The 22,729-nt window shown below is 51.2% G+C and overlaps 1 protein-coding gene across 1 annotated transcript in view; it reads right to left on the bottom strand.

Annotated features, from left to right (window-relative positions):
- Nucleotides 1-22,729, bottom strand: part of SYP (synaptophysin) — a 135,721-nt gene that overhangs the window by 62,818 nt on the left and 50,174 nt on the right. Inside the window, exon 3 of the mRNA XM_069209308.1 lies at nt 20,268-20,392. Within this exon, the coding sequence (XP_069065409.1) occupies nt 20,268-20,392 (125 nt within the window). The remainder of the gene's footprint in view (nt 1-20,267; nt 20,393-22,729) is intronic.

Raw genomic sequence — 22,729 nt, 5'->3', positions numbered from 1 at the left:
ACAGAAGAGGACCTGCTAAGGAAGGGAACCTAGTCCAGTTCAAGTTGGAGTGTCTGGTGGTGGCAAGAGGTACTACCCACCCTTCTGTGGATGCAGGTCCAGGTCAATGGTGGACGAAGAAGGTCAGCAGCACAGGAGCTGAAGAGAGGTCCCAGAAGTGATGCAAGTGAAGTCCCACGTTAGAAGTTGAGACAGAGTCAGTAGGTGGTGCTGGAAAACCACTGACAGGTCTTGGCAAATGCAAGACACAGAGAAGAAGGTTTGCGAGGCTGTTGAGGACCAGCAAGGTCCAGGGACTTGATCCAAGTAGGGGAGTTCAGGGTGACCCTCTGCAGCTGGGAGAGTCACAAGAAGAGGAGGTAACCCACTGGCAGCATCCAAAGGAGTCTCGGTGAGGCCCACTCAGTATACCTGAAGAGGAGTCCCACACCAATGGAGCACCAGGCAGGATACTGTGCTTGGCAGGAAGGAGTCCTGTGGGTTAGGGCTACACGGAGCCTGAAGATCCCTTGGAGGAGGAGCAAACAAGCCTTGGTAGCTGCAAGAGTCACGGTGCACATGGGTACTCTCCTGCAAGGAAAGGGAAGGGCTTACCGTCTCCCAAGTAGGACAGCTGGTAGAAAGGACCAAGGGGACCACTCCAGACCACCACCTGTGATGCAGAATGAGCAGCTCTGGAGGACAGAAGATCCACACAGCGGGTTGACTTTGCAGTTGGTGCCTTGAGATGCAAGGGAGTGACTCCTTAACTCCAAGGGAAATTCCTTTTTACTTCTTGTGCAGGCCAAAGACTCGTCAGCCTCAGAGGATGCACAGCCGAGGGAATGTTGCAGTTGCTGGAAGGAACTGGAGAAACAATATTGCAGAGTGGAGTCATCACTGAAGTTGCAGATTGTCGGTTCCTGGAGGGTCCAGTTGCAGCCCCAGTTGCCAGAAGATGAAGTAAACGATGCAGAGGAGTCCTGCTGGAATCTTGCACATTGAATCTGAGGACCCACCCAAGAGGGAGACCCTAAATAGCCCACGAAGGGGGATTGGTCACCTAGCAGGATGACCACCCATCAGGAGGGGGCTGTGACGTCACCTTCCTGAGGTGGCCACTCGGATGCTGCCAGGAGCCTCTGCCCACCTTGGATTCAAGATGGCAGAATCAAGTAGCCACCTGGAGGAGCTCTGGGCACCACTCCTAGGGTGGTGATGGACAGGGGAGTGGTCACTCCCATTTCTTCTTTCAGTTTTGCGCCAGAGCAGGTACCGGGAGTCCCTGGACTGGTGCAAACCAGTTTATGGAAGGAGGGCACAAAAAGTGCCCTTCAAAGCATACCGGTGGCTTGGGGAGGCTACCCCTCCCAAGCCATGTAAAATAATTACGGGATGTGTGAAGTCATGAAACTGTGAAAGAATAATGCAGTAATATGTCATATTATGATGAAACACCTGTGTTTATATTAATTTATAGAAGTTAACGTAGCCGAGGTTAAGGCCTAGCTTTTCCAGGCCTCACAAGAACAGCCGAAATACTAACGCGCTGCAAAGAAGTTGAAGCACAGCCTGACCCTGACCCGCTCAATGTTAAAGTTGCTTAGCTAGAATTTTCTGCGATGTACCGGCGGACAGGAGATGATGAAGACAATTTGATACAATTATGTGCAGAGTAGGCTAAATGTACTTTCCCAGGACTTGAACAATGGAAGCACTGACTGAAGAGGAACATGCACCATTTTCGATACCTGAAGAGCCGGATGATGAGGACATCGTACAGTGGACCAATCCGCGTGCTGTGAAATGACTGTTATTAAAATGTATAGATTTGGTAAATTAATGTTATAGGTTAAAGTCATATCTGCTGACTGACTGACCAATTGGAAATTAGGGGGATGGACTGGGAGACCCTAATAAAAAGTCATGACAAGGGGCTAAAACTTCAGATGTGGGGGGAGCATTGGTGACGTCAGGAGACGCTGTTCGAGATTCTGTCATTGGGCTCACACTCTGAGAACCAGATGCGTTGCTGATCCGCTGATGACCTGAAGACGAAGACTGACTTTGATGCTGATCCATTCCGTGGATAGGTAGCTATGACAATGTGACTGACTAACTTGTGCCTTTTCTTCTAGGTACCAATTGCGCTGTTTTTATAGATTTCCTTGTAGAAAAAAGTTTTTCCAAATTCATGTTTTCTAAATTGTTTGCATGAAGCCGCACATGCTAATGCTAATCTTGGTTAGGCAGGCTTCCTAGGGGTGACGCTGACAGTGACAAATGACTGACAAACTACTTGCTGAACTCTGTTATTGATGCTTTGTATTCATTATTATTGGCTTATGGTGAAGCATTTGAGTATATGATTTCTCAAGTTTTAATTAGATGATGCATTGGTGTTCATTTGATGAATTAATTTTGAGTAGACTGAAAAAAGTTTCATCTTATTGATCTCTTAGTATTGTAACTAACAGGGAAATAAAAATAGTAAAAACGCTTTGTGGAGTTGTGGTTATTCATGAATTGATGGTTATAATTGTTTTTGTTTAATATTAGAGGTTGGTTGTGCTGATTGTTTGATCCCATTAGTCACTACATAGCTAGGATATTCCATGCGATCCAAAAGGTTCATCGGCCTATGCGCGTCCCCTTGTAAGTTTACTTACAAAGGACCAGGCGCCCTAGCAATTCTGACATGTTCGATACAAACATGCCCAGGCTCAGAGTTACCATAATGTAGCTGGATATAGTGACTTGTGACCAGTACACGGGTAAAATGTCTTCCTGCATTTACAAAGTCCAGAGTTTGAGTTTTTAGGGGCATCTCTGCTCATGCCGGGGTGCACTCACACACAGGTACCTGCACCCTACCCTTTGTGCTAGTAGGGGCTACCACAGGGGTGACTTAGAGTGACTTTGCGCAGTGACCTGTGGTGAAAGGGTGCATGCAACCTTTCACGCAGGCTGCAGTGGCAGGCCTGCAGACACATTTTGCAAGGGCTCCCATGGGTGGCATAATACATGCTGCAGCCCATCGGGAAACGCAGGTGCCCCAATGCCCTGGGTACCTACGTACCATATACTAGGGACTTACACAGAGGCATCAGTATGTCAATGGTGGGTTGTGCTACGTCCTCAGCAACCAAATTTAGAGGGAGAGCGCACAGTCACTGGGGTCCTGGTTAGCAGGATCCCAGTGAAAACAGTCTAAGCACACTGATAGCAGGCACAAAGTGGGGGTAACCATGCCTGAAAGTGCAGACTTTCCTACGGATATAAAGAGCAAGGAGTGAGTGAACCAGGAGTGTCAGACAAAGGACAGGGACGAGGAGTGCGATGTGTAAACCACTCAAAACAAAGGGAGGATGAAATACAAGTGATGACAAAGCAACTCAAACTAGGGGTTCAGGGCAGAACACCCACTTTTAAGAAATCAAAGCAAACCCCCAGAAAAGGGAGAGAACTGGGAGTACAATGTGTAAAGGAACTTTGCAGGCCATAGAGGGAACCAGTGATGGATTGTGACTTCCCCTCATGCAAGGGAAAGTAGTAAATGAGATTTAAAGTCAAACCATGTAACTTTGATTCAGGACAACCCGGAAATGTTAGGGGGAAATGTACACAAGAGACATGTTCATCTTTAAAGAAACAGAGGAGTTTAAAGAATAGTTTACACCCAGCAGAAAAGACTGAGGTTTGGAGACTTTGCCTGCGCACACCACACTTTGGAATGCGTGGGGTCTTGGTGTTGATTCACATTTCAGATCTCTGCAATGTGTACTTGTCCTGTGAAGGGTGTGAGCTGGATAAGGAATTGTTGTCTAAAACTAAATGGTATCAAGATAGAAGTTTTACTCATTGGCAATCAACCCCATCTTTGGGGCCCCCGCCGGTGGCCGGGGAAACAGGGGTCTTGTCCTAGTGCCAGTCAGATGGTCAACGCTCTTGGCTGGATGATAAGCTTACTATGGACCAGCAAATATTTGAGGCGGTCGTCTGGTGCTTTGGCATTCTCAGATGTTTGAGGAAGATACTTTGGCCCATAGTTATACTTGGTTTGCACTGAATTAGCGTCATTTTTTTAAGCTAATTCATTGCAAACCTAACTCCATATTTATACTTTGGCGCTAGACACGTCTAGCACCAAAGTAATCGAGTTAACGTCGTTTTCTGGAGGGGAAAACCTACCTTGCGTCAATGAGATGCAAGGTAGGCACTCCCGTTCAGAAAAGGACGATATGAGCTTTGCGCCATATTTATCCTCCCTGTGCTAAAATCCAGCACAAGGAGGTGAGGGCCTTAAATAAGGGCGCTAAGCTTGCTTAGCGCCATTATTTAACGCATGGGTCTGGGCAGGTGTAAGGGGAGCTGTAAGCAGATTTCCATGGTTGGAGACCATGGAAATTGCCCAAAGGTGCCCTTCCCTGTCCCCAGGGACACCCCCACCCACCCACACCAGGAGGTCACCTAAGGATGGGGGACCCATCCAAGATAAGTCTGGGTGAGTATTTTTATTTTTTTTGCCAAACACCGCTCGAGGGCCCTGACTTGGGGCCCCCTGCACGGCGCTGGCCCCAATGGCCATGCCCAGGGGACACTCATCCCGGGCATCGCCATTGGGGTGGTGGCCATGGCTCCTGTCTTTCCTAAGACAGAAGCCATGTCCATGGGGCTTGTGCGCCAGAAAATGCTGCTACACTGCCTAGAGGCAATTTGTTTACCTCTAAACAGTGTAGCGCCATCATTTGGCGCACAAGTCCCGGTTCCCCCTACGCCACCCCGGCCCTGGCCTTAGCGGCGGCTAGTGCCATTCCATAAATATGGCACTCAGCCGGCATCATGGAATGGTGCTAGCCGGCGCTATACTTTTTGACGCAAACCTGCGCTAACACAGGTTTGCGTCAAAAAGTACAAATCTGCCCCTTTGTTTTTTACTTTCCTACACCCAAAAGGCAACTGTGGAGGCCGTAGTCGTTTCTAGACTTGATGATGGCAATGTCTCTATCTTGGTGTTTGAAGGAGGCTTGCTCTCTATATAGTAAGCAAAAATGATGTACACCGTGCAGAGAGTCCGGGCAACCCCACCTTGGTTTTCAGAGGCAAAAAATAGACCATCTAATGGTCAAGCAGCTAGGCTAATCTTGGAGACGTGCTAAGCATTTGTTGTACTCACAGTATCAATAACTGTGGACACACACTCGGAAGAATAACCCAAGACCAATTGACAAAAGTTCTTCAGATTTTTATACAATTTTTAAGGCCAGGATCATTAAAATTGGGTAAGTACTTTTTAGGTTATGATTTTTCAAAGTTTAGCAAAAATAGAGTTTTCGTGCGTAATTAAGCATCATAGAAGTCAATGGGAGAATTTTTTTAAATAACATATAAAATCAGGCAATGCTCTCACACGTGTCACCTTCTGTTTTTAGGTCCAGGACATCGAGATGTCCTGTCGGTCAGCCGGAGACGTTCAGGTGGTTCCCGGGTCAAGCAGGAGCAGCGGCTAAAAATTCTTGGAGCTAGTGTGCCACGGAGAAGGGGCCCACTTGGAAACCAACAGTGCACAGGAGGACTTAAAGGTAAGACCGGTGGGTCCCCTTGGAAGGTCGAGGTCGCAAGGGGTTATCCTAGAGCATAGCTGGTTGTCCGATGCAGGGGCCAGGGAGGCCAGGTGCAGAGCAGGAAGGTCAGCCAAGGGTTGTGCGCCAAGAAGCCTTTGGAGCCAGGTGCAGGTCACTTTGAGGATGGATTACAGGTCAGCCGTGACACCCTTTGGGGTGGTTCTTGGGTGTCTTGAAGTCCCTCAACTGGTGCTGGTTTCTGGTCCTCGGAGAGTCCTGAGTTGACTACACCCACTATGTGACCACTTCCTGTGGGAAGCGGTCTCATCGCTAACCCTGGTTGGCTATTTACCTGTCATCCAAGATGGAGGAAAATTAAATGGAGAGGTCACTTCGCCTGCCACACCTGAGAGGTGGTGCAGGCTGAGTGTGGTCACTCCCTATATCCTTTGATAGGCTTCCCACCATTCCTCCTGCCACAAGTGGAGCCTGGGATGGAGGATGGCCATCTGCCGCTAGCAACAAATGCCTGGAGCGGTGGTTCAAAGGGGGCATAGTCTTTGAAGCTTCCAGCCAGAGCAGGGCACATTCCTGGGGGAGGAGGTGTGACACCTACGCCCAGGAAAGGCTTTGCCTTCTGCTCCCAGAGAGGAGGAGCTCTCACCCCAGGGATCCAGAATTGTGTCAGGGGGTGGCACGCTGGTTAGGACCAGCGAGCAACCATGCCAGGGTGGATTAGGTTTTGCAGGGGCACCTCTAAGGTGGCCCCTGGGTACAACCTATAATAAATCTAACACTGCTACCAGTGAGGGTTTATTACTCTGAGTTGTTTATTAGCAAACAACCCAGAGTTCAGAGCGGCCATCATGTAGCTGGGAAACTTGTAATGACCAGTGTCCAGCACATGTATTTGCTATGGCCTCCCTGTACACTTACTATGCCTTAAGGTTTTGTAAAGAGACAGTAAGGGCAAATTTGCGTATGCAACTATGACCTCAAATGCATTATAGTGCACCCTGCCTTAGGGCTGTAAGACCTGCCAGAGGGATGACTTACCTATAGTGCATGCAGTGTTAATGGACAGAGCACTCTTGGGGAGTGCCATGTCGAGTTTGCAACTTTTAAACACACCTTGTCATGCGCTTGCAATGGCATTCTGCATGAGGCTGGTGTGGGGCCGCTCAGAGTGGCACAATTGGTGCTGCAGGTCTTGGGGTCCCTCTTCAGTGCCCATGCCCTAGGTACCAGGGGTACCATTTACTAGGCACTTACAAGGGTGGCTGAAGTGACAATACACTGTACAGTTTTGGGGAAAGAGCTCTGGCCCAGGACATTTACAGTTCAAAACAACATCACGTTCCAGGCATAAAGTGGGGGGCTACTACAACCAAAACTCAGCGTCCCACAGTTTAACAAAATCCTTACCAAAGAGACTTCAGATTGTCCAGATCTCTGGAGCCACCTTCTCAGTCACACTCCAAAATCTGCATGTTTCCAGCACCTTCGGCATCTGCACTGCTAAGCGCTCCCAGTTCAAGGCGCTGTGCTACATGCACAAAGCCTCGACTTATTCGGGACCTTTATACTTAAAGTCACTGGTACAGCTAAATTCCCCGACTCCTGCATTACGACGAAGCAATCTTAAACTTGCAGTAATTCCCTGAGTAAAAATGTCTAGGCTGCTTTATTGGGTTCTAAACTGTGGCACTCCATCCTTGAGAAGCTTTGCTTGCGAAACTAGAAACAAGGTAATTAGTACTTCCTTATAATAATCTTGTTGCAGTTTCACATTGCCATGGTGGATTTATAAATAAAGGACATACTGTAAAACGAGGGACAGGCCGTCTCGCATTCTATCATTCCCATCCTGGAGACAAGCATAAACAAACTTGGATATATTTCTTGGACATAATAATATTGTGTTGTGCACTTCTATTTAATTTATCGCAAGGGTGCCAGCGTTGCAAGGAGAATTGTTTTTGTGCAGGAAGGTATACCTTCCTGCACAACATGAATCTCTCGAGACATTTTCCTCTATGTGTGCATCAGGAGAAAAAATACTTTTCTTCTCATTACGCCATCATCTGAAAGACGTAATGATTTCACACAATCCCAGGTTTACAAGCCTTTGTGGAATGCCCCAGTTCCACCCATGGAACACCTCCCAGAATGAAATGTAACGCAACACGTCCCAAGTTACTGCATTACGTTTTCTTTACAAAGCTAGACAAGGCGGCGCAAATAGCCCCTTGCATGGCTTTGTAAATACCAGCATCTTGCGTCATGAATTCGCCACAAAAGTGGTGCAAACATGACACAAAATGTTAGTAAATGTGCCCATAGTGTATAACTAGAAAGAGTTTTGTGGCACGAGGCCAAGCTCTGGCAGGGCCCTGGTACTCACCATGTCTTTCTCTCACCTTGCGTCTCATCATCAGCAGTTGCGGCACCAGGCTCCTGCCCTCGAAGGGCCAGTCAGTGGCTGAATCCCAACCTGATGCAACCCACGCCTACAAAACCCTCCACAACCCGTGACCTGCTTACCTGAACCACCGGCTACACTTCCACCACCCCTTGATGGAACCTCCGCTTCACGCAACTTGCCCCCGCACAGATTGCTCGAGAACACCACTGCTGCACCGAAGGACACTCCTTCTCCCATCTCGTCGCAAAAGCTTGGAACCCCCTCCAGCTTTGCACCTCACCCTCGCTGACAGACTTCAGGGGCTAACGACCTGGCTCTTTCAATGAGACCCCCAGCAAAGCACCTGGAAACCCTTGCGGATGACAAGTCGCGCTGTAGAAATACTACCTGATTGACTGAGGCTGTAGCAAAGTTTACACTGGATGCCTTCTGTGCCTGAGAAGACGTCATGCAACCTTTCACCCTAACATCTCATGGCTAAAAGTAACATCCCATGCCCAAGGACCAGTGATGATAGAGCAGGAAGAGGCATCACTGAACTTACTGTGGCTGACAGAAGTCTGTTTCAATTACCAATCCTTTATTACCTGGTGTAATGGCTTGACCTGTAACTGGGGCACTCATGATCTGCCAGGGGCATAGCCTTCTCTACCCAGAGGCACAGCTATCCTATATATTTGGGCTTGATATAGCCTAGAATCACAGATTACAGACTCAGGGAACCTAAGCTCCTGGACATCCTGTGGCCCCTCACCCAAATCATCCAACTGGTAGAGCAGTCTAAACAGACGGGCAAACCTCTTCCCACCGATATAGTAGCAGGCTGGGCTCAGAGGGCGGTGTGCCTTTTGGGTAGCGTCAATTGTGCCCTCTCCATGGAGAGGCGCTGCTCCCTGCTGATAAAAATCGACCCTAAGCTGGGGGAGCTCTCCAACTCCAAAGCAGGGGCGATCGCACAGGGCAACTTGTCTGGTGATCCCTTTGTGAAGGAGCTGAGGAAATTCGAAGCCACCTGCTCTGGACAAGGGGCAGACCTCGATCAAAAAAATCTGCCCTGGAAAGGCTTTCAGGGGGAAGGGGGTCCAGAAGAGGCTGGGGACGGTCCTCTGGCCACTCCAACTTCCAAGGCCCCAGCGGAGGTGTGGCAAGAAGAAATAATGGATGGCACGACGGCCGCAAGGAGCATTCTTCCCCAACGGGGGAAGGGGAAAGAACAGAAACAACCGCAACACCCATAGCGGGGCGAACGTCCCTGAAGGAGTTAATGGTAAGCATTACCCTTTCTTCCCCTCAAGATCTGGGGGGGAGGTTGAGGTTGTTTGTGCACAAATGGGCGAGGATTATATTAGACTCCTGGGTTCTACAGACCGTGGAAGGTTTCCACAAAGAGTTTCTAGGAACTAAACCGCTCTTCTTTTAAAAAACAGACATGGCTCTGATCAATTCAGAGGTACAGGAGCTACTCAGGAAAGGAGCCATTCGTAAGTCAGTATTGCACCCTCAGGCCTGTATGAGCAATCTCTTCCTAGTGGAAAAGAAGGACAAGGTCTTTCACCCGGTCATAAACTTACGTGAGTTTAACGAGTGGGTGATATACCAACATTTCAAGATGGAGGGCATTCACCTCCTCGGGGACCTCTTTCTGCAGGGTTACTGGATGGTACGCCTGGACCTCAAGGACGCATACCTTACGGTTGCGATCTTCCCGCCCCACTGCCGATTCCTTAATTCATCTCGAGACAGCAGGTTTTCGAGTTCAGATCTCTCCCGTTTGGACTTTCGTCAGCACCATGTTGCTTCACGAAACTCCTCAAACCTGTGGTCGAGATCCTTAGAACGCAGGGGATCAGGCCAATAATCTACCTAGAAGACATCCTCTTGATGGATCAGTCTCCATCTCAACTAATGTTCCACTTGAACACGACTACTGCCTTGTTGCCGTATCTGGGTTTCGTCATAAACCAGGAGAAATCAGAGCTATACCTTTCCCAGCCCATAACCTTCCTGGGGTTCCTCATAGACTGCAAGGCAGACTCCCTCAGTCTCTAGAGTGCAAAGGTAGGCAAGAACAAAAAAGCACTGGGGAAGGTTCTGAGGGGGGACAGGATTTTCCTCAGGCAACTGACCAGGATAGAAGGGGTGTTATCTTCTTCCATCAGGTCATATTTCTGGGCCCCCTGCATTACAGGGCCTTACAACGCTTGAAGGCCTCCCACGTCAGAGGGGCCTGACCTACTCTGAACTGATTTCCCTCACATCGGAGGCAAGGATGGAGTTACGATGGTGGATAGGCAACCGGGAGGCATGGAAAGGCAGGACGATCTTCGGATCCTCTCCGGACAAGATCATAGAGTCGGATGCCAGCCGGCAGGGCTGGGGCACCAGGCGCAGGGAGATCTCCATGGGGGGAGAAGGGCACAGGAGGAACCCAGGCTGCGTATATCAACTGCCTGGAACTTCTGGCGGAGTCATGTGCAAGAGTCCCTGATGCGGGACAAGGTGTCCTGCTGCATCCGTCTCAGAATGGACAATGTGTCAGGGGTCCAGTATATAAGTCACCTTGGAGGTATGTACTCAAAGGCATTGGCGGAGCTGGCAAAAGATTTCTGGCGCTACTGCCTACAACACCAGATTTTAGTGACGGCAGTGTAGCTCCACAGAATTCAGGGATTTCAGCGATTGGTAATTGGACAAACAGACACTTCAGAGCCCTCGTGGAACAGTACGGTCCGTGTTTGGTGGATCTGTTCACGTCCAGACGGAAAGCACTGCTACTGAGGTATTTCAGCTGCCGTCTGGACCCGGGGAATCGGCGGTGGATGCCTTCCTGAAAGACTGGGTGCCAGAAGGCATATGCGTTCCCTCCTTTTCTCCTGATCCAGAGAGTGAAGGCTGAAGTCTGTCGTCAGGCAGCCTCTGTAGTGCTGATAACCCCTCTATGGAAATCACAAGTGTGGATCCCCGCCCTCCTGGAACTGTCCTTCGACAAGCTGATTTTGATTCCATCCTTTCCTCAGGTATTGTTGGACCCCATTGATCATCCTCTGGTTCTACACGGCCACCTGAACCTCATGGCATGGAGAATTTGAGGCATAGATGAGAAGACGTCAGACTTTCGAAGGAGACTGAAAGATTCATTTAGCCCACGTGAGCCCTTGGGACAAGTAAGAGGTACAATTCCACCTGGGCCTGATGGGTTCATTGGTCTGTGGAGAGACACCTGGATCCCACGGGGCCCAGATTACAGACATCTTCCATTTTTTGGCTGAGTTTGCAAATCCAGGCTTGGCTTACTGCACCGTGAATTCATTCAGGTCTGCGACCTCAGCGGGCCCTCCACCCATCAACAATACACCTACATGGGAACACCCTTGGGTTTGTAAATTGCTTCAAGGCATTAAGATGTCTAAACCCCACTGAACCCAGACATTCTGGTCTATGGGACGTAAACATAACTGTCCGCTTTTTGTCAAACTGACAGGATAACCATTACCTCTCTAGGAAAGACATCTCGGTGAAATAGGTAATTCTTCTCTGCCTGAAATCTTGCAAAAGAGTCTCAGATGTTAGGGCTCTGGATATTACGACAAAGGAGTTCACACCGGAAGGGGTTTACATTTACTATGTCTAGGCGGACCAAATGCAATACCAGGTCAGTAACATACCCGGCCTTTGAGGACTCTCCCAAGTTGTGTGTGGTGAGGTGTCTCAAGGCCTATGAAGCGAAGACAGTGGAAATCAGACCAGCGGGAGGACAACCGTTCTTGATCGCTTTAAAAAACCCTTCAAGGTGGTTTCGTCCCCTCCACTGCACTGTGGTAACGTGGATCATGGCAGAGGCAGGGATTAATGCCCACATTTTTGGGGCTCACTCCACAAGGAGTGCGGTGGCTTCTAAGGCCATGTAGGTAGACGGCAGACTGAAGACATTATGAATGCGGCGGACTGGTCTTTGGAATCTACCCTCAAAAGGTTTTACTTCAAACCTATTTACAAAACGTCTGCTCTAGTGGTGACCGACCTTTGAACATGCATAATCCTCGCCTCTGGTCGTGAAAACGAATGGGAAATTTCCTAGCTTAGGAGAAAGACATTTTCAATTCTATTAAGGAGATGGAGGCGAGGATTATCCCTCGCGCCACACTGGCGATCACCCACTCCCTTCCGGACACCAGTGAGTAAGGGCAGATATAAGGAGGTGGTATTGTTTTTCATTTATCGGATTCGTGCAGAGGTTTGTTGTTCTTGTGTCTGGCGGGTGAACAAGGACAGGAGACTTGCAATGTAATGGAATTATTGGATTGTGATATCAATTTACAGGATGACGTTTTTCTCCGTGTTACTTGTCGGACGTTGCTGCACATATAGGACAAGTAGAGGGATGGACTCAACCGAATGTGTTTGCTCCACAGGCTCTGATTCCACAATGGACTGATGGTGCTTGAACTAAACCTCCTGCAGTGAAGTCGAAGAAGGACTCGGGGAGCGGTTACTATATACAGACGATCACACTGTACTTGGATTGGATAGTGGTTGTCATGGATACTGCCACGTGAACCATGGGATATGTAGTATTGTGTTCATAGGAAGTTTCTCATTTAAAACGTAACGCAGTGCTTGGGGCTGTCTGTACTAATAAGACTTTAGTACTACACAAAGAGGCCATTTTTAGCAGCCTCACAATAACAACAGATTGAAAAAAAAGAATATGGGTCTAAGCACTTGCAGCTCCTTGATGCCGGTTCATAGCTCGCTGTGCTACTTTAGAAGGACTGCAGTTCATGAACTGCAAGAAACACAAGGATCTCGGTGTCAAAAGCAGTGACACCCCTCCCCAAAACATAAAAATCTGTCCTCTGCATGTGATTCATGCTCACGCTACTTTATGAGACAAAACTGTGAGTAGACTAAGCACAGACCCCCCTGAAGTGCATTAACCACCAGAGCTATCTCACCTTCAGTAACATCATTCTCTGAGATTTACCGGGCACAGAAAGGTCTCAGCAGCACGTGTTTTACCCCCTAAGATGCTCTAAAATTCAGCCTTTGGAAACCAATTAAGCCAGAAGAGATTTAGGGCCAGATGTACAAACCTTTTTGCACGTCGCAAACAGCGCAGTTACCACCAGTGCCACACTGGCGGTAACCCGTTTGCATAAGACCCATGGCACCCTTCCCCCTTGTGTATGGCATGGAAAACATTTTTTCAGAGCAGGCAGTGTGCTCTGAAAAAATGAAACGAAAACGTTTCATTTTTTAGTTTTGTAATGCACCTTGTTTTCCTTTAAGGAGAACGGGCTGCATTACAAAAAAAAAACTGCTTTATTAAAAAGCAGTCACAGACTTGGTGGTCTGCTGTCCGCAGCGGGCCACCATCCCTGTGAGGGCCGTCACTCGAAGGGGGTCGCAAATTGCGAGCTACCTCATGAATATTAATGAGGTGGGCCTTTGCAACGCCTTTGCGAGTCGCAGATGGTGTCAGGGACACCATCCGACATTCGGATTTGCGACTCGCAGTCCAGATTTTTGCTACATCTGGCCCTTTCTCTTATGTTCTTCTTGTTACCAATTTCTTTGTCGCAAATTTTTAAAAAAATACATGTGTAGGGGTTGACCGTCAGACTGCTTTTCATGACTTTGCCCCTCGTGCCCTCTTGTTCATGCCACTCCTTGCCCTCCCATTGGAGGGTCCCACAGTCAAGGTTTTCCGACTGCAAGTGGGTGGTCCCGAGCCACCCTAGAAGGTCAAAGTTCGAGTTTCCAGGAAGGTAACCTAGGGAGAGCTGAGGGCTGAGAGCCGGGCTTGGGCACAGCAAGGGAGGGGAGAGAGGAGGGAAGGGGGGACACTGGGGACGGAGCGGCAATCAGAGCACAAGAGAGAAAATGAAAAGTACTGTCTCAGGTGAGAAATGTGCACTGTCCCAGGTGAGAAATGAGCACTGTCCCAGGTGAGATAAGAAATGTGCAATGCCCTAAGTGAGGTGAGAAGTGTGCACTATCCCAGGTGAGGTGAGAAGTGTGCACTGTCCCAGGTGAGGTGAGAAATGTGCAATGCCCTAAGTGAGGTGAGAAGTGTGCACTATCCCAGGTGAGGTGAGAAGTGTGCACTGTCCCAGGTGAGGTGAGAAATGTGCACTGTCCCAGGTGAGAAATGTGCACTGTCCCAGGTGAAGAGAGAACTGTGCACTGTCCCAGGTGAAGAAAGAAAGGTGCACTGTCCCAGGTGAAGAGAGGAATGTGCACGGTCCCAGGTGAGGTGAGAGATGTGCACTGTCCCAGGTGAGGTAAGAAATGTGTACTGTCCCAGATGAGGTAAGAAATGAGCACTGTCCCAGGTGAAGAGAGAAATGTGCACTGTCCCAGGTGAGACGTGCACTTTCCCAGGTGAGGTGAGAAGTGTGCACTGTCCCAGGTGAGGTGAGAAGTGTGCACTGTCCAGCTGAGGTGAGAAATGTGCACTGTCCCAGGTGAGGTGAGAAGTGTGCACTTTCCCAGGTGAGGTAAGAAATGTGCACTGTCCCAGGTGAGGTGAGAAGTGTGCACTGTCCCAGGTGAGGTAAGAAATGTGCACTGTCCCAGGTGAAGTGAGAGATGTGCACTGTCCCAGGTGACAAATGTGCACTGTTCCAGGTGAGGTAAGAAATTTGGACTGCCCTAAGTGAGGTGCGAAGTGTGCACTGTCCCAGGTGAGGTGAGAAGTGTGCACTGTCCAGCTGAGGTGAGAAATGTGCACTGTCCTAGGTGAGGTGAGAAGTGTGCACTGTCCAGCTGAGGTGAGAAATGTGCACTGTCCCAGGTGAGGTGAGAAGTGTGCACTGTCCCAGGTGAGGTGAGAAATGTGCACTGTCCCAGGTGAGGTAAGAAATGTGCACTGTCCCAGGTGAGGTGAGAGATGTGCACTGTCCCAGGTGAGAAATGTGCACTTTCCCAGGTGAGGTAAGAAATGTGCACCGTCCCAGGTGAGGTGAGAGATGTGCACTGTCCCAGGTGAGGAGAGAAATGTGCACTGCCCGAGGTGAGGTGAGAAATGTGCACTGCCCCAGGTGAGAAATGTGCACTGTCCCAGGTGAGAAATGTGCACTGTCCCAGGTGAAGAGAGAAATGTGCACTGCCCCAGGTGAGGAGAGAAATGTGCACTGTCCCAGGTGAAGAGAGGAATGTGCACTGTCCCAGGTGAGGTGAGAGATGTGCACTGTCCCAGGTGAGGTGAGAGTTGTGCACTGTCCCAGGTGAGGAGAGAAATGTGTACTGTCCCAGATGAGAAATGTGCACTGTCCCAGGTGAGAAATGTGTACTGTCCCAGGTGAGAAATGTGCACTGGTGAAGAGAGAAATGTGCACTGCCCCAGGCGAAGAGAGAAATGTGCCGTGTCCCAGATGAAGAGAGAAATGTGCACTGCCCCAGGTGAGGTGAGAAATGTGCACTGCCCCAGGTAAGAAATGTGCGCCGTCCCAGGTGAAGAGAGAAATGAGCACTGTCCCAGATGAAGAGAGAAATGTACATTGTCCCAGGTGAGAAATGTGCACTGTCCCAGGTGACTAGAGAAATGTACACTGTCCCAGGTGAGGTGAGAAATGTGCACTGTCCCAGGTGACTAGAGAAATGTACACTGTCCCAGGTGAAGAGAGGAATGTGCACTGTCCCAGGTGAAGAAAGAAAGGTGCACTGTCCCAGGTGAGGTGAGAGATGTGCACTGTCCCAGGTGAGGTGAGAGATGTGCACTGTCCCAGGTGAGGAGAGAAATGTGCACTGTCCCAGGTGAGGTGAGAGATGTGCACTGTCCCAGGTGAGAAATGTGCACTGTCCCAGGTGAGGTAAGAAATGTGCACTGCCCTAAGTGAGGTGATAAGTGTGCACTGTTCCAGGTGAGGTGAGAAGTGTGCACTGTCCAGCTGAGGTGAGAAATGTGCACTGTCCCAGGTGAGGAGAGAAATGTGCACTGTCCCAGGTGAGGTGAGAGATGTGCACTGTCCCAGGTGAGGAGAGAAATGTTCGCTGCTCCAGGTGAGGCCCTGATGTGGAACATTACACCCTGCTAAGTGCTAGAGGGATTAACGCTACCCCTACTAAATAAGATATGCAATTACACTCCACCGACTAAGTATGATATGCGATTACACTCCACCCTGCTAAGGCAGGCAGATCAAAGGGGATGAGTGAGATGTAACACCTCACTGCATCCATCCAGTGAAAAGAAGGAAATATCACCTAGAGGTGAGGTAATGACAGCACACCTCTCTAGGAGAGGTATTGTGAGGCAACAACGCGGAGGTAATGAGAGACAGGAGAGGGACTGCCCATGGGTGGAGGCAGAGCTCACAAGTAAACTACACCTGGGGAGACAGTTAACAGTGCACCCTGTCACGTGAGGGATTGTGTGGGGCCGAGAGCCAGTGTGAGGGCTGTGAGGGATTGAGAGCAAGTGACACTGCACCCTGTCAAGAGAGGGATTGTGAGGGAATGACAGCAGTGACACTGCACCCTGTCAAGAGAGGGAGTGTGAGGGAATGACACCAGTGACACTGCACCCTGTCAGGTGAGGGACTGAGGGAGTTACACCATTGACACTGCACCCTGTCAGGAGAGGGACTGTGAAGGATTGACACCCGTGACACTGCACCCTGCCCGGAGAGGGACTGTGAGGGATTGAGAGCAAGTGACAGTGCACCCTGTCAGGAGAGGGAGTGTGAGGGAATGACAGCCTGTGGCACTGCACCCTGTCAGGTGAGGGACTGTGAAGGATTGACACCAGTGACACTGCACCCTGCTAGTGCGAGGGCTGTGAGGGATTGAGAGCAAGTGACACTGCACCCTGTCAAGCGATGGATTGTGAGGGAATGACACCAGTGACACTGCACCCTGTCAAGCGATGGATTGTGAGGGAATGACACCAGTGACACTGCACCCTGTCAAGAGAGGGAGTGTGAGGGAATAACGCCAGTGACACTGCACCCTGCTAGGAGAGGCCCTGAGGGAGTTACACCATTGACACTGCACCCTGTCAGGAGAGGGAGTGTGAGAGAATGACAGCCTGTGACACTGCACCCTGTCAAGAGAGGGACTGTGAGGGAGTGAGAGCAAGTGACACTGCACCCTGTCATGAGAGGGAGTGTGTGAGAATGACAGCCTGTGACACTGCACCCTGTCAAGAGAGGGATTGTGAGGGAATGACACCAGTGACACTGCACTCTGTCAAGAGAGGGAGTGTGAGGGAATGACAGCCTGTGACACTGTACCCTGCCCGGAGAGGGACTATGAGGGAATGAGAGCAAGTGACACTGCACCTTGTCAGGAGAGGGACTGTGAGGAAGTGAGAGCAAGTGACACTGCAGCCTGTCAGGAGATGGACTGTGAGGGAGAGACAGTCAGTGACACTGCACACTGTCATGAGAGGGAGTGTGAGGGAATGACAGCCTGTGACACTGCACCTTGTCAGGAGAGGGACTGTGAGGGAGTGAGAGCAAGTGACACTGCACCCTTCCAGAAGAGGCACTAAGGGAGTTACACCATTGACACTGCACCCTGCCAGGAGAGGGACTGTGAGAGAGAGACAGCCAGTGAACTGCACTCTGTCAGGTAAGGGACTATGAGGGGGCAACAGCCAGTGACAGTGCATGCTCCCAGGAGAAGGAATGTGAGGGAATGACAGCCAGTGACACTGCACCCTGCCAGGAGATGGATTGTGAGGGAGTGGCACCACTGACACTGCATCCTGCCAGGTGAGGGACTGTGAGGGAGCAACAGCCACTGACAGTGCACCCTCCCAGGAGCAGGAATGTGATGGAATGACAGCCAGTGACAGTGCACACTCCCAGGAGAAGGAATGTGAGGGAATGACAGCCAGTAACACTGCACCCTGCCAGGAAAGGGCTGTGAGGGCATGAGAGCCAGTGACACTGCACCCAGCCAGGAGAAGGATTGTGAGGGAGTGGCACCACTGACACTGTATCCTGCCAGGTGAGGGACTGTGAGGGAGCAACAGCCACTGACAGTGCACCCTCCCAGGAGCAGGAATGTGATGGATTGACAGCCAGTGACAGTGCACACTCCCAGGAGAAGGAATGTGAGGGAATGACAGCCAGTAACACTGCACCCTGCCAGGAAAGAGCTGTGAGGGCATGAGAGCCAGTGACACTGCACCCTGCCAGGAGATGGATTGTGAGGGAATGACACCAGTGACACTGAACCCTGTCAGGCGAGGGACTGTGAGGGAGTGAGAGCAAGTGACACTGCAGCCTGTCAGGAGATGGACTGTGAGGGAGAGACAGTCAGTGACACTGCACACTGTCATGAGAGGGAGTGTGAGGGAATGACAGCCTGTGACACTGCACCTTGTCAGGAGAGGGACTGTGAGGGAGTGAGAGCAAGTGACACTGCACCCTGCCAGAAGAGGCACTAAGGGAGTTACACCATTGACACTGCACCCTGCCAGGAGAGGGACTGTGAGAGAGAGACAGCCAGTGAACTGCACTCTGTCAGGTAAGGGACTATGAGGGGGCAACAGCCAGTGACAGTGCATGCTCCCAGGAGAAGGAATGTGAGGGAATGACAGCCAGTGACACTGCACCCTGCCAGGAGATAGATTGTGAGGGAGTGGCACCACTGACACTGCATCCTGCCAGGTGAGGGACTGTGAGGGAGCAACAGCCACTGACAGTGCACCCTCCCAGGAGCAGGAATGTGATGGAATGACAGCCAGTGACAGTGCACACTCCCAGGAGAAGGAATGTGAGGGAATGACAGCCAGTAACACTGCACCCTGCCAGGAAAGGGCTGTGAGGGCATGAGAGCCAGTGACACTGCACCCAGCCAGGAGAAGGATTGTGAGGGAGTGGCACCACTGACACTGCATCCTGCCAGGTGAGGGACTGTAAGGGAGCAACAGCCACTGACAGTGCACCCTCCCAGGAGCAGGAATGTGATGGAATGACAGCCAGTGACAGTGCACACTCCCAGGAGAAGGAATGTGAGGGAATGACAGCCAGTAACACTGCACTCTGCCAGGAAAGGGCTGTGAGGGCATGAGAGCCAGTGACACTGCACCCTGCCAGGAGATGGATTGTGAGGGAATGACACCAGTGACACTGAACCCTGTCAGGCGAGGGACTGTGAGGGAATGAGAGCCAGAGACACTGCATCATGTCAGGAGAGGACTGTGAGGGAATGACACTAGTGACACTGCACACTGTCAGGTGAGGGACTGAGAGGGATTGACACCAGGGACACTGCACCCTGCCAGGAGAGGCACTGTGAGAGAAAGAGAGGCAGTGACACTGCATCCTGTCAGGAGAGGGACTGTGAGGGAATGACACCAGTGACACTGCCCCCTGTCAGGCGAGGGACTGTGAGGGATTGACACCAGTGACACTGCACCATGCAGGGAGAGGCACTGTGAGAGAATGAGAGCCAGTGACACTGCATCCTGTCAGGAGAACGACTGTGAGGGAATGAGAGCCAATGGCACTGCACCCTGTCAGATGAGGGACTTTGAGGAAGCAATAGCTAGTGACACTGCACCATGCCAGGGGACTGTGAGGGAGTGACCGTCTGTTACATTGCACCCTGCCAGGAGAGGCACTGTGAGGGAATGAGAGCCAGTGACACTGCACCCTGCCAGAAGAGGGACTATAAGGGAATGACAGCAGTGACACTGCAACCTGCCAGGAGAGGCACTGTGAGGGAGTGAGAGCAAATGACACTGCACTTTGCCAGGAAAAGGGGTGTGAGGGAAAGACAGCCAGTGACACTACACCCTCCCAGGAGAGGAACTGTGATGGAATGACAGCCAGTGACACTGCACCCTGCCAGGAGATGGACTGTGGGGGAATGAGAACCAGTTACACTGCACCCTTCCAGGACAGGGACTGTGAGGGAGTGAGAACCAGTGGCACTATACCCTACCAGGACACATACTGTGTGAGAATGAGGGCCAGTAACACTGATCTGTGTGAGTGAAGGCACTGTGAGAGAATGAGGGACAGTAACACTGATCTGTGTGCGGAAAGCACTGTGAGAGAATGAGTGGCAGTAACACTGATCAGTGTGAGGTAAGGCAGTATAAGAGAATGAGGGCCAGTAACACGGCACCCTGCCAGGTGAGGGACTGTGAAGGAATGAGGGCGAGTAACACTGATCTGCGTGAGTGAAGGCACTGTGAGAGAATGAGGGCCAGTAACACTGCACCCTGCCAGGTGAGGGACTGTGAGGGAATGAGGTCCAGTAATACTGGTCTGTGTGAGGGAAGGCACTGTGAAGGGGTGAGCGGGGGTAAGAGTCAGTGTGTAAGGAGGCTGCCTCACCTGAAGGGGTAGGAGAAGTCCACGTCGATGTTCAGGTCACTGTCCGTCCGGTTCACGCACTCCACGCTCAGGCGGAACTCGCCCGAGTAACTTCCGCAGGTGGCGAAGGCGAAGATAGAGAAGAGCTGGAAGAGACAGGCAGAGAGTGAGATCAGCTGAGGCCACTGATGGAGTGAGATCACACTGAGGGCACTGCTGGAGTGAGATCACACCGAGGGCACTGCAGGAGTGAGATCACACTGAGGACACTGCTGGAGGGAAATCACACTGAGGGCACTGCTGGAGTGAGATAACACTGAGGGAGGGCACTGCTGGAGTGAGATCACACTGAGGGAGGGTACTGCTGGAGTGAGATCACTCTGAGGGCACTGCTGTAGTGATATCACACTGAGGGCACTGCTGGAGTAAGATCACACTGAAGGCACTGCTGGAGTGAGATCCCACTGAGGACGCTGCTGGAGGGAAATCACACTGAGGGAACTGCAGGAGTGAGATCACATTGAGGGCACGGCAGGAGTGAGATCACACTGAGGGCACTGCTGGAGTAAGATCACACCGAGGGCACTGCAGGAGTGAAATCACACTGAGGGGACTGCTGGGGGGAAATCACACTGAGGGCACTGCTGGAGTAGGATTACACTGAGGGAGGGCACTGCTGGTGTGAGATCAAACAGGGGGAGGGTACTGCTGGAGTGAGATCACACTGAGGGTACTATAGGAGTGAGATCACACTGAGGGCACTGCTGGAGTGAGATCACACTGAGGGCAGTGCAGGAGTGAGATCACACTGAGGGCACTGCTGGAGGGAAATCACACTGAGGGAGGTACTGCTGGAGTAAGATCACACTGAGGGCACTGCTGGAGTGAGATCACACCGAGGGCACTGCAGGAGTGAGATCACACTGAGGACACTGCTGGAGGGAAATCACACTGAGGGCACTGCTGGAGTGAGATAACACTGAGGGAGGGCACTGCTGGAGTGAGATCACACTGAGGGAGGGTACTGCTGGAGTGAGATCACTCTGAGGGCACTGCTGTAGTGATATCACACTGAGGGCACTGCTGGAGTAAGATCACACTGAAGGCACTGCTGGAGTGAGATCCCACTGAGGACGCTGCTGGAGGGAAATCACACTGAGGGAACTGCAGGAGTGAGATCACATTGAGGGCACGGCAGGAGTGAGATCACACTGAGGGCACTGCTGGAGTAAGATCACACCGAGGGCACTGCAGGAGTGAAATCACACTGAGGGGACTGCTGGGGGGAAATCACACTGAGGGCACTGCTGGAGTAGGATTACACTGAGGGAGGGCACTGCTGGTGTGAGATCAAACAGGGGGAGGGTACTGCTGGAGTGAGATCACACTGAGGGTACTATAGGAGTGAGATCACACTGAGGGCACTGCTGGAGTGAGATCACACTGAGGGCAGTGCAGGAGTGAGATCACACTGAGGGCACTGCTGGAGGGAAATCACACTGAGGGAGGTACTGCTGGAGTAAGATCACACGGAGGGCACTGCAGGAGTGAGATAACACTGAGGGCACTGCTGGAGTGAGATCACACTGAGGGCACTGCAGGAGTGACATCATACTGAGGGCACTGCTGGAGTAATATCACACTGAGGGCACTGCTGGAGGGCAATCATACTGAGGGAGGGTACTTCTGGAGTGAGATCACACTGAGAGAACTGCAGGAGTGAGATAACACTGAGGGCACTGCTGGAGTGAGATCACACTGAGGAAGGGCACTGCTGGAGAGAGATCACACTGAGGGCACTGCAGGAGTGACATCATACTGAGGGCACTGCTGGAGTAAGATCACACTCAGGGCACTGCTGGAGGGAAATCATACTGAGGGAGGGTACTGCTGGAGTGTGATCACACTGAGGGCACTGCTGGAGGGAAATCATACTGAGGGAGGGTACTGCTGGAGTGAGATCACACTGAAGGCCTGCCTTAGGGAGCACACACTGAGGGAACTGCTAGAGTAAGATCACACTGAGGTCTTGCCTCAGGGAGCATACACTGGGTGCACTGATGGAGGGACATCACACTGAGGGCACTGCTGCAGTGAGAACACACTGAGGGCACTGCTGGAGTGAGATAACACTGAGGGAGGGCACTGCTGCAGTGAGATCACACGGAGGGCACTTCTGCAGTGAGATCACACTGAGGGCACTGCTGCAGTGAGATCACACTGAGGGCACTGCTGGAATGAGATAACACTGAGGGAGGGCACTGCTGCAGTGAGATCACACTGAGGGCCTGCCTCGCGGACCACACACTGAGGGCACTGCTGCAGTGAGATCACACTGTGGGCCTGCCTCATGGAGCACACACTGAAGGCACTGCTGGAGAGGAATCACATTGAGGGCTTGACTCAGGGAGCACACACTGAGGGCACTGCTGGAGTGATATCACGCTGAGGGCCATCTTCAGGGAGCACATACTGAGGGCACC

This window comes from Pleurodeles waltl, chromosome 10 (assembly GCF_031143425.1).
Source record: "Pleurodeles waltl isolate 20211129_DDA chromosome 10, aPleWal1.hap1.20221129, whole genome shotgun sequence".
NCBI lineage: Eukaryota > Metazoa > Chordata > Amphibia > Caudata > Salamandridae > Pleurodeles > Pleurodeles waltl.
Note: the sequence above shows the minus strand (reverse complement) of the source record. Positions and strands in the feature narration are given on the sequence as shown.